The sequence below is a fragment of the Anolis carolinensis genome, chromosome 2 (assembly GCF_035594765.1).
Source record: "Anolis carolinensis isolate JA03-04 chromosome 2, rAnoCar3.1.pri, whole genome shotgun sequence".
Taxonomy (NCBI): Eukaryota; Metazoa; Chordata; class Lepidosauria; order Squamata; family Dactyloidae; genus Anolis; species Anolis carolinensis.
Window position 1 is genome coordinate 128,366,297 of NC_085842.1, and position 16,543 is coordinate 128,382,839.

At 41.5% G+C, this 16,543-nt stretch overlaps 1 protein-coding gene across 1 annotated transcript; it reads right to left on the minus strand.

Annotated features, from left to right (window-relative positions):
* Positions 1–2,841: 2,841 nt before the first annotated feature.
* rnaseh2a (ribonuclease H2 subunit A) lies at positions 2,842–10,801 on the minus strand. Its single transcript, XM_003225201.4, has 8 exons — positions 10,518–10,801; positions 8,779–8,850; positions 8,480–8,606; positions 5,995–6,082; positions 5,772–5,909; positions 5,215–5,302; positions 4,246–4,369; positions 2,842–3,214 (listed from the first exon to the last, which is right to left on the minus strand). Exons 1-8 carry the CDS (start codon positions 10,642–10,644, stop codon positions 3,076–3,078), a joined length of 903 nt encoding a protein of 300 aa, XP_003225249.2. The 5' UTR covers positions 10,645–10,801; the 3' UTR covers positions 2,842–3,075.
* Positions 10,802–16,543: the final 5,742 nt, after the last annotated feature.

Below are 16,543 nucleotides of genomic sequence, written 5' to 3' on the forward strand. Positions count from 1 at the left end.
CTGAGGATGCCTATGATGGATGTGGGTAAAACGTCAGGAGATAATGCTTCTGGAACATAGCCATACAGCCCAGAACTCACAGCAACCCAGATATAAAAATATTTGGGATCAATTAAGATCTCCCTCCTTGTTTTCTCCAAATCATCTCCTTAGCCACTGTTTTGTTTCATTCCTCATTATCCATCCTAGCCTGCTCTTGTTCATGTCTGCATTATAAATGCACCCAGCCCTGTTGTAGCTGCTGAACAAGTAGATCACTTTCTAACGCTGCTAAATAGTAGTATGGCCTGACAAGGCTTCTGCTTAAAGAGGAGGGACATGGAATGGGTCTGTGCAAAGAGACAGGCAGTTAAACAGACAGAAAAGCGAGGAGTGGGCAGAGAACAAACAAAAGAGTCGTGTTTAGCTGATTCAAGAGAAGCACTGATAAGGAAGCAGATGCTGAAGGTCTGAAAGCAGCCTTGGGCCGTGTGCTCTTCTCCAGATAGTGCTGGAATGCAACTCCTACCCACTTTAATTGGCAAAAATGGCAACAAAGAATGCTGGGAGTCAAACAGCATTTGGAACACTGCACTCTGCCCAACTCTATTTTAAAGGAAAACAAAAGTAGTTTGAAAGAGATGGGCTGGGGGAGGTCCTGTCAAACAATGAGGAGAGAAACAGGAGGTGGACTGAGTGTAAAACAGTAGACCCAAACCCCAGGAAATTAGAAGGGATGAGATGGAACTTGTAAAAGGAAGAGATCACTAGGCCAGAGATATAATTTGCTGAAAGTAAAAGTCATCTGAAAAGTAGAAGTGAGGAGAGTCCCCACCAGTCAATTTAACCTAACTTCCACATAGAAGTTATTTATTATTATTATAGAAGCAGTAACCAGCTCTCAGGATTTATGCATTGCTTCGGATTATTCAATCAGTTTTACTTTTATCTCAGAAATTCCTAAATAACCCAAGAAACTAGGTACACTTCACCACCCACAAACTGATGCTCAGAAGCTAACTAACAGATTGTCTGTCTAAAACAAGAAGTTAACAGTACTTTCCAATTCACCCTTATGGCCAGTGCACTGGACTGGTATTTTACAGCATCAGAACATATACTAAAGATGTTAGGTGATTTTTCTTCTTTTCATTTGGAAGCACCAGAATGGATACAGTTCAAGATAGAACACTTGGCAGAGATTAACGGTAGCATGGAAACAATAAACCGTTCTTAATTGAAGAGGTTTTGTTATCGGCACTTTCCTGCGGAAACTGACTGGCAGCTCATGGGGTGCAGACCCACAAGTAATAAGAACATCAGCCCTGGCCTTGTCTTTCTCAACTGCTGAGTATGCCTGTCCTGTCTGGCAAAAAGTCTGCCCATGCGAAGCAGGTGGACATAGCACTAAACGAAACATGCAGAATAATCACAGGATGCCTTAAATCTACACCTGTTGATAAACTCTACAAGTTAGCTGGCATTGCCCCTCCTGACTTGCGACGGGAAGTTGCTGCTAACGGTGAGAGAAATAAGGTTGAACACTGTGATGGCTATCAGCCTCCTCCTGAACCAGACTCAAATCTAGGAAGGGCTTCATGAGAACCACCACTCCTCTTGATGTTCCTCCAGCAACAGTAAGGGTGTCCCTCTGGGCAGCTAAACCTGGCAATTCTAACTGGATGGCCCCCCCATGAGGGTCTTCCCCCAGGGGCAAACCAAGAATGGGCAACTTGGAAGTCCCTGAACAGACTCAGAAGTGGAGTGGGCAGATCTAAAGACAACTTGGCAAGGTGGCACTACCTGGAGGAATCCTCCACCTTGTGTGACTGTGGAGCAGAACAAACAACTCCGCATATGTATGCTTGCCCACAATGTCCTGCCTCATGCACGGAGGAGGAGTTGTTTAAAGCTACGGACAATGTGGTTGCTGTTGCCCGTTTTTGGTCTAAAACTATTTAGTTGCTTGTGATTTCCTTTTTTTTCCATCATTTTAAAATGTATTTGTTATGCAATGCTTTTGACACGAAATAAATAAATCGGCACTTTCCCTGGCAGCCTCAAAAACACACGCATTCAGGTCATGACTATTTCCAAGGCAGGAATACAACAGAGGTTCCATGTTGTGCTTGAATATCCTAACCACACTGGGGTAAATAGAAAACTTTTTTCATCAGGCAAAAAAGAAGAATAAAGAAAGGTAAATTTGTATTTCCAGAGGACCTAAATTCACTAAAGGCATCAAATCCTGTCTGATATTGGAAGATCAACAGGACCAATTCTGATTGCCCACAAATCCCAGGTGCTCTGGGCTAGATTTCAGAGGAAGGAACAGGCAAAACCACCTGTGTCTTCCTTATCCAAGAAAACTCTATGAAATTCATGTATCACCGTAAGTCAACAGGCGATATGAAGAAACATACACACTTTAGAATTGCTCTGCACAGCTCTGCTCCCTACTTAAGATATTTCATTTGAATAAAAATGTAATCCTTCACTCATGGCATATATACGTCCTACCATCAATTTTTATGACCTTTGAATATTTAACCTTTTTATCAATAAACAGAATCACCATTTGTAAAAAAAAAAAAACCTCCAGGGCATGTGATTCTCTTAAAATGATGAGTTGTGGCCTCCCTCCACAAGCATACCTTGTTTTGCCCCATCAAGGGTTTGTTTTCAGACCTCAGCCATTTCCAGTTGCACAGAATGTGCATGTCAACTATGGCCTAGGAATGCACCTTCTCGCTTTGTTCACACCAACTTATAGATATGCATGGCCTTCCCGTGCCTCAGTCCCATTTGGATGACATTTATTATGCACCAGCAATATTAGCAGCTAATTTACACAACTCTCCGTTGTTGGTGTTTTTAAATTTTTACTAAAAATAAGTAAAAAACAAACACAAAGGTCTCCAGAAAGAGAAAAACTTGACCAGTCCATTTCTCTGTCTTTTGATGCCATCACACACAGGTCCCCTGCGTAGTTCTAGCTCAAAGAATTTACAGCCTCCAATTAAGAGACAATCCAGAAGTTTCCTGTAGAATCCAAGAAAGATGATCCCAACATGAAGTGAATAAAGTTGCTGCCCCCTACAGGCTAGTCACTGTCTCAAGCTTGCGTTCATAAAAGAAGCGGTGGGCAGTGCGCCTGGTGGGGGTGTCTTTTCGGGCAAAGTAGCTCAGCAGGGATTGTGCACTCTTCTGGGATGGGTCATCTTCAGTATCATCCCTGGAGAAAGAGAGCCAAAAAGATGGGGAGAAATGAAGATTTAGGTGGAGCAGCTTAAGTAAAAACTTTCCATAATTCCTTTATTTGGACTGCAAATGGCTGCTAGCCATGCTGGCTCAAAAGGCATTTAAAAAGTTACTTTTCTAATCTCTGCAATTTCTCCCACCCTGCCCTGCACTACATCTTGTCTCTTTCAGAGTTACATTCATGCTCTTGGACTCCACTCTTCTCCAATTGTTGCAGGCATTGGCCTTCACTACATTCCAACAGCCCAGATGGAAAGTTTACTACTGTGGTTTGCTTTTTTTAACAGGATAGTACAGGAAATCTTGTCACATCTAAGTAGGACAGAGGTCATGGGCTACATCTCAAGCTTCTTCTGTGGCATCCCGCCTGTCTGCCGAGATCAGTTTGAGATGAAAGGCAACAAGGACACTGGCAGTTTTGGGACTGAATGGGGCATAGCGCTGCTTATTTGAATCCCCAGAATCAACAAGGGGAGTCACAGCCATCCTTTGATGACACGTTTTCTGCTGGAACACTGCAGTGCTTGCACAGTCCACATCAACAATGAATTTAAGCATGGAGGAGTCAACAAAGAAAGTAGCCTCAAAGCGAGAATTTGGGGATAAACAAATCTCCTAGCTAAGGGCTGATACAAAAATGAAAAAAAGAGCCCTGCAAACACTTGGCAGATCCATGCACCTCAAATAACCATTCACCAGGCTCCAGATTTTAGAAAAGTCATTATTTTGGTTGAAAACTCTCAGAGTATCTGAGCCATCCTGGCCAGTGGCCATTTCTGCTGCCAATGTACTCACTGTCAAGAGTATTGTGCTGTGTTTTCCATGCCCTACAACTGCTGCTTAATAAAGTCTGTTCCCTTCTGTGCATCCACAACTCCCAAAGGCAACCCTGGCTGATTATGGTTTCAAGCAGCTGCTTCCTTGTCAGTTCTGAATCCCCTTGATTTCTCACTTCAAGCTATCTCCACCGTCCCATGATCTGGCAGCTCTTCCCTTTCCACTCACCAGCGAACAGCCACAGCTTTGTTCTCCAGGATGACCTGGGCTGTACTCCAACTGAATCGCACAAACTGGGGGAAGCCAAATACAGGGTCCAAACATTGTGTGAGCCACTCTTTAGTCTTGGGGTCTGGAGAAGCAATCGGGAGGGAATGACAGATGGCAAAAAAACCCCTTAAGATTAGTTTTTGCAGTTGTCCCTACTTCTAAGATGGAATCACAGCTTGAATTCCAATGTTACTCTAATAACTCTGCAAGAAAAGATGTCATGGTAAATGCCTCTAAGTTCTATTTGTGTCGGCTCCTGTATTCACAATTTCTTCAATATCTGATATGTCAACTTTACAAGTGACTTGCAGAAGCAGGAAATTCAGGCCTAGGAGTGAACCCATTGCATCTATGGAATAAGAACTGATCTGGCTCTTACAGTTGGGGATATCCTTTGGGGGGAAGCCTATGTCAGCTATTGTTCCCCAGCAGCTGATATTTTCAGTGGTATGTTACCTCTAGAATTCTGCTTCTGCTTAAACTGATCTTCTAATGCCAGCATTCCCCAAACTGGTACATTCTGACTACACTGTGGCCAGAGTCCCCAGGATTCACAGCCAGAACTCTAAGTGTGGGGTCTCAGGTGGCCAAAATCCACATCCATACACAAGAGGAAAGTATACAGAAACGCTGGAGGGGGAGCCCTTTTCCAGATGGGGCAGGGTGAGAAAACCCTAAGAGGAGAAAGAGATAACCTAAAAACAACTCAGTAAACACTGAAAGTGTTCAGTGGAGGAAGAAAGACAGATGGAATGGGATATACTAGAAAGGCATATGTTAGTCTGACTAGAAGCCTGAATAAGACCTTTCCATATCTTTCACGTGTTTGTCCAATTGTCTTTTTAAGTTTTCTATGCAAGAAGCTAGAACTGTAACTGTGGCTGTGGGTTGTTCTCAAGCTAGGCAGAAAAACAGGTTGAAACGTACCATTGGGATAGCCTGAACCATAGTCTGAGTCCACATTCTCCAGAGCTTCAACAAATTTCCAGTTTTTCACAACCCGATCCCTGGCTACCTAGAGAACACAAGAGAAAATGAAGAACACAGATACTGCCTTCTTGCACTGGACCAAAGTTCCATAACACTCTGTCGCCCATGGTGTTCAGCTTGTTATTTGAGAGAGGCAGACAATGACAGCAATAGCAGTCTCTTTGACAATGACAGCAGCAGCAGTATCTTTTTGCTTGGTTTCCACATGTCTGGTAATCAGAAGGTATTGTGCTTTTACACATGGAAATAACACCTTCAGGTATAAATAACCTTTTGCCCTCCAGAAACTGATGGGTGACCACTTTCACCAGTCCTCTTTGCAAGTCAGGATGGCAAGGACTACTGGGAACTGGAGCTGACAAAACTGGAGGGACTCAAGGATGTCAGCTATGATTTGGATGATGGAGTAATTAAAGGTTCACAACGTGATAGTCCATCTCTCCAAACATAAGAGCAGCTATTGAAGATAAAGGGATCTTATGGTTGGTATTTACCTTGGCACAGATGCTGGCTGCACTGACAACAGGAAAGAGAGAATCTGCCTTTGGCTTCACAGTAACCTCCAGCCCGGGAAATTGTTGCTTTAGCTTCTCTTGGTACTTCTCTGCTGGGCCCACAGTGTCCACAAAGACCTGAAGGAAGGAGGAACCACAACAGATGTAAGAGGATAGCCTTTTGTGCTATTTCCCACAAGCGTGGCGAGCTGAACTGGCTCACCTCTGCAACCTGCACTCCAGAGTCTAACGCATGCTGGATGAGCCCAATGGCTGTATCATGAGAAAGTGCATTCAGATTGTACTTTGCTCTGCAACAAAAAAGAAGCCATGTTGATTCAATGACATAATGTTGGTTCTAAGGCCTAACCCTTAGAGAAAGGCAGGTTGAAAAAAGTGTCATGGCTGGATCTTTTACTAGAACCAACTAGGTATCAGAGGAGAAAACAATACAGGAATATAGCAAGAAAGAGCACAGCTTCAACGCAGGAAGTCCCAGCTGCAACCCCGTTATCTCTGGTCAGAGCTAGGAAAGGATCTTGACTGAAACATGGTAGAAATGCTGCCAGCTGATGCAGACAAGGAGTGCTTGCACGTTTTTGCTGAAGCTTCTGGGAGTTGAAGATAAAAATAACAAAAGTCCCAAAGACTCTTCACTCTAGTGCAGATGATATTGGTCTAGAGCAGGGGTCCCCAAACTTTTTAAGCAGAGGGCCGGTCCACAATCCTTCAGACTGTGGAGGGGCCGAATTATCATTTGAAAAAAAAATACAAACAAATTCCTATGCATACTGCACATGTCTTATTTGTAGTGCAACAACAACAACAACAACAACAACGAAAGAACAATACCATATTTAAAAATGAAAACAATTTTAACCAACATAAACCTATTAGGATTTCAATGGAAAGTGTGGGTCTGCTACTGGCCAATGAGATAGTCAAGTTAATTAGGATTGTTGTTGTTGTTGTTGTGTGCCTTCAAGTCATGTCAGACCTTGGCCGAGCCTAAGTCTAAAATTATTTATTTACTGCATTTATTTACTACATTTATATCCCACCCTTCTCATCCCGAAGGGGACTCAGAGCAGCTGTATGTACATACAATTTATTATATTATTAGCATAACACAATATTAGCTTTATATATTACTATATTGAACTATACCACTATACTATTATATAATATGTAATATATAACATATAATTAATATTATTATATGGTATTAGTATTATATTGTATAACATAAGATTATTATCAATATTATATGTATATACAATATATTATATTACTAAAACTGATATAAAAATATATTATAAAACTGAGGGTGGGGGCCAGGTAAATGACCTTGGAGGGCCGCATCCGGCCCCCGGGCCTTAGTTTGGGGACCCCTGGTCTAGAGCAATGGTTCTCAACCTGTGGGCCCCCAGGTGTTTTGGCCTACAACTCCCACAAATCCCAGCCAATTTATCAGCTATTAGGATTTCTGGGAGTTGAAGGCCAAAACATCTGGGGACACACAGGTTGAGAACCACTGGCCTAGATAGAAGAGGTACCGTCAACATTTTGTATTCCATTTTTCAGTCTTTCCTTTTGCAGATTTCACTAACCACTATGTAATCTCTAGTTTAAATAGCTCACATGTACAAAATGCATTTTTGTAAAAATACACAAATACCAAAACGCATTTTTGTCAAGACAGGGATTTCAGTATTAGCTTGAACACTACTAAAAAGAAAAAAAATTGTTTTGACACTGTACTAAAATTACACCACAGTACAACATTAAATACAAAAACTCTGAACCCTGACAACCATATAACATTTTAGTTCTTTTTTTAGTGCTCTAAATTCCTTTTGCACAAGTTAAAAATATATCTATGCTCAACTCTATGTAATGAGTTAGAAATTTAAAAAAAATAAAAAAATAAAACTTTTAAAAATAGATTTGCTTTTTTTCTATTGTAGTATTGCATAGAAGGTCTATTTCTTAGTATCATTTTTGTAGTTGAGCATTTAGTAATATTATGGTACAACTAGCCTTTAAAAATCTGTCTAGAAGAGGAATACTGGCTAACTACTATAGCGGGCCAGCCATAATTGACTTACTCCTGGTAAATACTCATTATCTTTAAATCGATCAAAACTGATTTTGATTTGTTGAACAAAAAATTAGCCAGTTACAAAAAGCCAGTCAGCTTTTACATAATAAAAAATGCTATCACACAGCAGATCATTTTATTCTATTTCACTAATAGTGACGATAAAACTTTTGAATATTTTTTTCAAAACCAGGTATCTATAATTATGAACAATGTGTAGCATGGCATCTTATTTGAATTATCCTGCTTCTCTACTCCTGGACAGACCAACAGCCTGACTTGAATATAATGCAGCTTTCTACGTTCAAACCTATTAATGGCATCCAAAACAGAAAGTCTCCCACCTAGACATTGTCAGCAGAGACTGCACTGCACACATAGCAGACATGAATGAAAATCTCATATGCTTAACAATGGCATATTCAAATAGGGCCATCTGGTATTGTTGCAGTTGTTGTTGTTGTTGTTATTATTATATTTTCTTGTGGCTCTTATGAGACATTGCTCATAGACTCTTGTCTATAAGGAAATGATGTCATATTTCCAAAAACTTAAGGTATTTTAACCAACTTAACAGTGACATGGTCATGCCCCCCATGCTGCTCACCGCCTCTGCATGCTAGTTGAGATGAAGTTGGGTGAGAGAATGTGCAGGGCCCAACCTACAAAATCCTTGGCTGCATCCAACTTCTCAAAGAGCTGCTCCCGCTGAGCCTCTGTTAGAGTCTTTGAATCTAAAAGAAAGTGGGAAGAAGGGAACAAGCTGAAGGAGATGAGTATTCAGATTAATGCAAACAACTCTCCAGAAAAACTACAGACAGGGCGCTTCCTTTCCTTTTCCGGTTTGCATCTCATCTCATATTCTACAGTTTCCACTTCTGCTCAGGCAAGTCCTCCTCTTTTTACCTGCCACTTTGATCGCCTCCAGATCTCCCTGCCGGGCCACAGGGCAGTAACAGATTCCATAAACCATGGGGCCTGGAAAGAAAACAGAAGCCAGAATAAGTTACTCAGTGCAACATCAGTGTTTTAGCTACAATATAAAAAAAGTGGTCTACCTTTCAGGATTATTGTAAGATTTGAAAAAAATGTAAATACAGTAGAGTCTCACTTATCCAAGCTAAACGGGCCGGCAGAAGCTTGGATAAGCGAATATCTTGGATAATAAGGAGGGATTAAGGAAAAGCCTATTAAACATCAAATTAGGTTATGATTTTACAAATTAAGCACCAAAACATCATGTTATACAACAAATTTGACAGAAAAAGTAGTTCAATGCGCAGTAATGTTATGTTGTAATTACTGTATTTACGAATTTAGCACCAAAATATCATGATATATTGAAAATATTGACTACAAAAATGGCTTGGATAATCCAGAAACTTGGATAAGCGAGGCTTGGATAAGTGAGATTCTACTGTACTCCAATACTGAGAGAGTGGGGATGATATGGCCTTTCAACTATTATTGGACTGTAACTTCCATCAGTCCTAGCAACTTTCAATAGACAATAAAGCCCCTTATTCCTCAAATGCTGCAAATCTGGGGTTGTACTGGGTGGTCCTTGTGGTCTCTTCCAATTCTATGAGTCTATGACGGACAACAGGGAAACTTCTGCATTCGTTTCTTCAGAAATAACCTTCTTTCCACATTTATAGGTATGATGTTGCAGCTAACAACAACAAAGCAAAAGCTCTCCTTTTGGGTCTCAAGCAAGACACACTGTAATGATAATGCGGCTTATTGGGCTATTGGATTATGACCTGTTAGGATCACAACCTAATGGGTAGCAGAGTTTCAGAAGTGTTCCTTTAGTTTATTGGGCACATACATATTTTGTTTCTATTCCACGCTCTCAGCAGAGAAAGATTCAAATTGACTTCTTTAAAATAACATGTTTGTTTTACTCATAATTTCATGTACTTAAATATACAGGTAATTTTCTTGTCAAGTTAAACTTTTTTTTAAAAGTTGCAGTTTGCATCTTTAACTTATAGTATTTACCAATCTCTTCAAAACTATATTGCTCTGTACAGCTTTCTTTCATAACAGTCTACTTCCAAGGGACTCAAGCCTCAACTGACTTCTAACTTCTAACACTGGCTTCTGTCCTCAAACAGATTAAAGCCTTAACTGTCATTCCTCAATGATCATCCTTTTAAACTGCATTCTAAACCATCACTGAACCAGTCACATGGTCTGCAGCCCCTCCCACTGTTTCAAGTACATAGAGCTATGAAAACTGCAAACCAAAGACACTCACTTCAGGAAACAAACGGGACACATTATAAACAGACAATACGTTAAATTGAAGAGGCTTGAGAAAGTTGCTATCTCCAACACAGTTTGACCCCACTTTAATTGCCACGGCTCAGTGCTATGAAATCCTAGGAGTTGTAGTTTGGTGAGGCACCAGAACTTTTGGGAAATGAAGTCTAAAGACTTTGTAGAACCCCAACTCCCTTGATTGTATACCATTAAGCCATGGCAGTGGAAGTGGTGTTAAATGCATGAATTCCACGGTGCAGATGCACCCAAAGACTTGGCTGAAGCTTGCTGCCTGCCTTCACTTTCTTTTCAGAGGCGAATGTATCTCTTCGCTGGACCAAAAGCACCCTCTCCCTGGGCTGCAATCCTCCCCTTACCGAGCACGGGCCCCCTTCCGGCTTCATCGATGCCCAGGCAGCAGGGCTGGGTCCGGCAGGCGGCGGGCGCCGCGGAGTCCAGCAGGCAGCTCACCGCGTTGTCCTCCTCGAAGGCGCGCAGGTCCATCTTCCGAGCCGCGCGCCAAGGAAGCTCCAGGGGGGAAACCCGCCCGCACCGGGGATGGGGAGGCGGGAGCGCACAGCCTTCTGGGAGTCGTAGTTCGTGGAGTAAAGGTGCTGCGCCACCCAGTGGAGAAACAGGGCAGCAGAGATGCTGTTTCGGTCCTGCAGATTGGAATGAATGCAGTTTGGCACCAATTTAACAGCCATGGCTCAATGCAGAATGATGGGAGTTGTAGTTTGACAACGTCTTTTCACTAGCTCTGCCAAAAAGTACTCGTGCCTCATCAAACTACAACTCCCAGGATCCTATAGCATTGAGCCGCAGCCGTTATATTAATATGGTGCCAAACTGAAATCAGTTAATGTGAGCGTCAACTGCAAGATAAGATGCATGAAGCTGTTTGGTTAAGCCATGTCTGGAGAGCAGTTAAGCCTGGGAATTTTTTGATACTGTTGCAATTTTGTTCAGGCTTGAGCTAAGCAGGTGCTGAGACAGTTGGAAGAGAGAAGCAGAGGCCCCCTCCACACAGCTGAATAAAATCCCGCCATTATCTGCTTTGAACTGGGATATATGGCAGTGTGGATACAAATAACCCAGTTCAAAGCAGATATTGTGGGATTTTCTGCCTTGATATTCTGGGATATAGGGCTGTGTGGAAAGGCCCAGAAAAGTGTGCTCTTGCTTCATGAGCTGCTGGAAGGAATTTATCCACATGGACAAAGGAAAGACTATTTAAAATCTCTCATAAAAGGACATTATGTGAGTTGGTACAACTGAGCACATTGTACATATGTTGTTCTGGGCTCAAGAAGAATAAACTACTTGTTCTTTATTGTTCACCTGCCTGGCACATATCTTCTTCCTCTGGCAAGGCAGTGTGTGGACTACACATTTTGATTTTTCATTCCATCACAGGCCTTACATATTCAGGAACATGTAGAGTTGGCACTTTTGCCTTTATTTCTCTTCAAATGTATTCCTAGTGCATGAAACATACCTAGTGTATGCATGTGTGTGTGTGTATAGTAGTTTCCGTTAAAAGTGTGTTTAACCTGTCTGGTTGTCTTTAATAGGTAGTAGCTGACAAATTGGAGATAAGGGGACAGCAGATGTTACACAGACCTACAGAAAAGGGAATAATGGATTATAATTGACGTTAAAGGGAGGCGAGGCAAAGGAAGAAATTAGATTTGTACAAAAGCAGGCTGCTAATGCTGGAAGAATTGAAGATTCAAGGTCTGCTGAGACTATTTACTCAGGGCCCTTCCATACAGCCATATAATCCAAAATATCAAAGCAGAAAATCCCACAATATCTGCTTTGAACTGCGTTGTCTGAGTCCACACTGCTATATAATCCAGTTCAAAGCAGAAAATGGGGGATTTTATTCAGCTGTGTGGAAGGGGCCCCAAAGCTGAGATAATTAAAATCATATTAAGAGGGAAGAGAAAGATGTGCAGAAAGACACTTGAAGGAAGGAACTCCATATACAGCAGTAGGCTGGCCCAGTGTCAGGGAAAATGTGATTGGTCAAAGACTCTTGACCAGGGGTCCCCAAACTAAGGCCCGGGGGCCGGATACGGCCCTCCAAGGTCATTTACCTGGCCCCCGCCCTCAGTTTTATAATATAATATTTTTATATCAGTTTTAATAATATAATATATTGTATATACATATAATATTGATAAAAATATTATAATGTTATACAATATAATACTAATAATAATACCATATAATAATATTAATTATATGTTATATATTACATAGAGTATTACAGTATAGTGGTATAGTTCAATATAGTAATGTATAATGCTAATATTGTGCTATGCTAATAATATAATGTACTAGCTGTGCCCTGCCATACGTTGCTGTGGCCCATTGGAATTGCACTGAATAGCTCCCGGTTTTGGGTTTTTTTTAGACTCTGTGGAGGTTCATGACGTGATATTTTGTGGTTTCAACCTTGAGGCGTGGATGATGGATTGTGTTGTGAAATTTCGAGGTTGGGAGTGTTTAGTTTTGTTGTTTTGCTCGGTGCCAGGATTCCATCACTTTTTTGTATATATAGATTGCATGTACATACAGCTGCTCTGAGTCCCCTTCGGGGTGAGAAGGGTGGGATATAAATGTAGTAAATAAATGCAGTAAATAAATAATTAATTTTAGATTTAGGCTCGGCCAAAGTCTGACATGACTTGAAGGCACACAACAACAACAAAAATCCTAATTCACTTGACTATCTCATTGGCCAGTAGCAGGCCCACACTTTCCATTGAAATCCTAATAGGTTTGTGTTGGTTAAAATTGTTTTCATTTTTAAATATTGTATTGTTCTTTGGTTGTTGTTGTTGCACTACAAATAAGACATGTGCAGTATGCATAGGAATTTGTATTTTTTTTTCAAATGATAATTCGGCCCCTCAACAGTCTGAAAGATTGTGGACCGGCCCTCTGCTTAAAAAGTTTGGGGACCCCTGCTCTTGACAATGCTTCTGCCATGATCTAAGGGGAAAAGGGGGGATTTAAATGTGAACTTCTCGGTATTGTGTGTATGCCTTTATCTAAATTGTTTTATAAGGTGCGGCTGACTGCAGATATCTTGCTCAAATTTGCTACTTCACCAAACATGTATTGTCCAGAGTTTTATTAATCATAGGTTCTGAGGGGCCATTTCTAACATTGCCTACTATTGAAAATGGAGCAGCTAGGTTTGAGATAAAGCCAGGAGTTAAAGACCCATTCAGTGCAGTTGTATAACTCCACATTATCTGCTTTGAACTGGATTATATGGCAGTGTAGACTAAGGCCCCTTCTACACTGCCAGAAAAGCCAGGTTATCACAGCAGAAAATCCACATTATCTGATTTGAATTGGATTATTTTATGCTCCTTTCACACATCTGAATAAAATCCCACATTATCTGCTTTGAACCGAAATATATGGCAGTATAGACTCAGATAACCCAGTTCAAAGCAGATATTGTGGGATTTTCTGCCTTGATATTGTGGGTTATATGGCTGTGTGGAAGGACCCATTGATGTCATCAGCATAGTAGTGATACCAAGCCATTAAACAACATCTCCTAGGACCCTTCCACACAGCCCTATATCCCAGAATATCAAGGCAGAAAATCCCACAATATCTGCTTTGAGTTGGGTTATCTGAGTGCACACTGCCATGTATTCCAGTTCAAAGCAGATAATGTGGGATTTTCTGCCTTGATATTCTGGGATATAGGGCTGTGTGGAAGGGCCCCTGGAAGTTTTACATATATGTTAAATAGCCTGCAGGACAAGGCTGGACATCAAAGGAGACCACGAACCTGATGTAGAGTAGGAGTCTTCTGGAGGGACTCTCTAATCTCCTCCCTCCAAGAAGCATGAGAGACACCATAACACACTGCATTAACGGTTTACAATTAATGCAGCTTGACACCACTTCAACTGCCACGGCTCAATGCTATGGGACCATGGGATTTATCGTTTATAGTGAGGCACTAGCACTCTGTGGCAAAGAAGGCTAAAACTTTGTAAAACTAGAACTCCCATGAATCCATAGCATTGAGCTGTGGCAGTTCAAGTGTGGTCAAACTGCATTTATTCTACAGTGTAGATGCAACCAGAGACCCATCCTTTTGTAGGCAAGAAACTTACACAGATCAACACAATCAATGGCACTGCAAACCATCAAAAGTTTCAACAGAACCAACTAAAACACACGCCCCCATATTTAATCCCATTAATCCAACAAGGCATCAAAGTAATCTCTATCTCACAGCTGGGCCTAAAATCAAACTGAATTGGATCTAGAGAACATGCCTCATCTGTGTTTGTCCCTAACAAGTCTCACCTGTATTTGATCATGCTATGAAGCTATTAGACCAAGCATGAAATCTGCTCTAGCTGGTAGAAGCTCTTTTTGGCCCTACTCTCTTAAGATCCTATTAGGTTGTAGAGGCAAGAAATGCTTTGAACTGGGACTTTCTCTGCACAAGGAATATTATTACTGAAGCATGTTTTTCTTTTGCTACCCTATCCTACATCCACAGCATCATTTCTAAATCCACAGCATAAAAACAATGAGGGTAGTTTTTCACAAAGCAACTGAATAAATATTGCCAAGAAAACACTGTATTAGGGTTGTCACAAGTCAGGCTCAATTTGAAAGCACATATTATCAACAAATCCATGGGACAGAACTGAAGAAAGGAGTTGCCCCCATACATTTCTTGCAGTCATAGAATTTCAGAGGTATGAATAATTCTCCATGTAAGGTACCTTTGTTTGTTTTTCCTGGCTAGTCTCTGATGCTTTTGTTCAAACGAATCCAGTTGATAGTTTTTTTTACATACCGAGCAGGCATTAGCTTAAATTTTAGTGTTAGTGTCAACCAGTGTAGATCTATTAAGGCCTCTTCTACACTGCCATATAATCCAGATTATCTGCTATGAACTGAATTATATGGCAGTATAAACTCATATAACCCAGTTCAAAGCAGATGTGGATTATCTGCTTTGATAATCTGAATTATATGGCAGTATAGAAGGGGTCTTAATCAGTGGGGTTCCTTTGGGCCCTTCTACACAGCCCTATATCCCAGAATATCAAGGCAGAAAATCCCACAATATCTGCTTTGAACTGGGTTATCCGAGTCCACGCTGCCATACATCCCAGTTCAAAGCAGATAATGTGGGATTTTATTCAACTGTGTGGAAGGGGCCTAAGTTCCTTGTAGAAGTGCCTTAAAGATGACTGTCATCTTGTGGCGACCCCATTAATTTCACAGAGTTTTCTTACAGTCCTTCCATACAGCCATATAATCCAGAATATCAAGGCAGAAAATCCCACAATATTTGCTTTGAACTCTGATATCTGAGTCCACACTGCCATATATTCTAGTTCAAAGCACAAAATGTGGGATATTATTCAGCAGTGTTGAAGGGGCCTTAGGCAAGGGATACTTAGGAACGTTCCACACAGCTATATAAACCAGAATATCAAGCCAGATAATCCACAATATCACCTTTGAACTGGGTTATCTAAATCCACACTAAAATAATGTGGGATTTTCTGCCTTGATATTCTGAGATATAGGGCTGTGTGGAAGGGCATACACAAAACAGATAAACAGAAAACCTGGGATCAGATCCTGGGATAAATGGCCTGTCTGGAAGGACCCTTAGCAAAGAATAAAGGTAAAGGTTTCCCCTGACGTTAAGTCCAGTCATGTCTGACTCTGGGAGTTGGTGCTCATCTCCATTTCTAAGCCGAAGAGCCGGCGTTGTCCGTAGACACCTCCAAGGTCATGTGGCCGGCATGACTGCAGGGACCGCCGTTACCTTCCCACCGGGACGGTACCTATTGATCTACTCACATTGGCATGTTTTTGAACTGCTAGGTTGGCAGAAGCTGGAGCAACAGTGGGCGCTCACTCTGCTCCCGGGATTTGAATCTGGGACCTTTCATTCTGCAAGTTCAGCAGCTCAGTACTTTAACACACTTCGCCATCAGGGCTCCCTCCAGTAGCATTTTGAATAAAGAATATCCAGTAGCATTTTGGCCAGTATGTACAAAGCATCTGTAACCAGAGGTGTTGGGTGAGGCTACCACTATTTCTAGAAGGAATTTTAGCATCACGAGCTAAAGAAAATCCAACACTTCAGCTTTGACATGTAAAGTGATGCTGAGTCTAACCTGTTAAAGGCCTGCCTGTGGTGTACTTCTTGAAAACACAGAAATACAATAGCTATGGTGGGGAGCTTGACACCACTTTCACTGCCACGACTCCATGCTATGGAATCCTGGGATTTGTCGCTTGGTGAGGCACCAGCATTCTTTAGCAGAGACCTTGTAAAACTACATCCCCCAGGATTCCAGAGCATTGAGCCCTGGCAGTTAAAGTG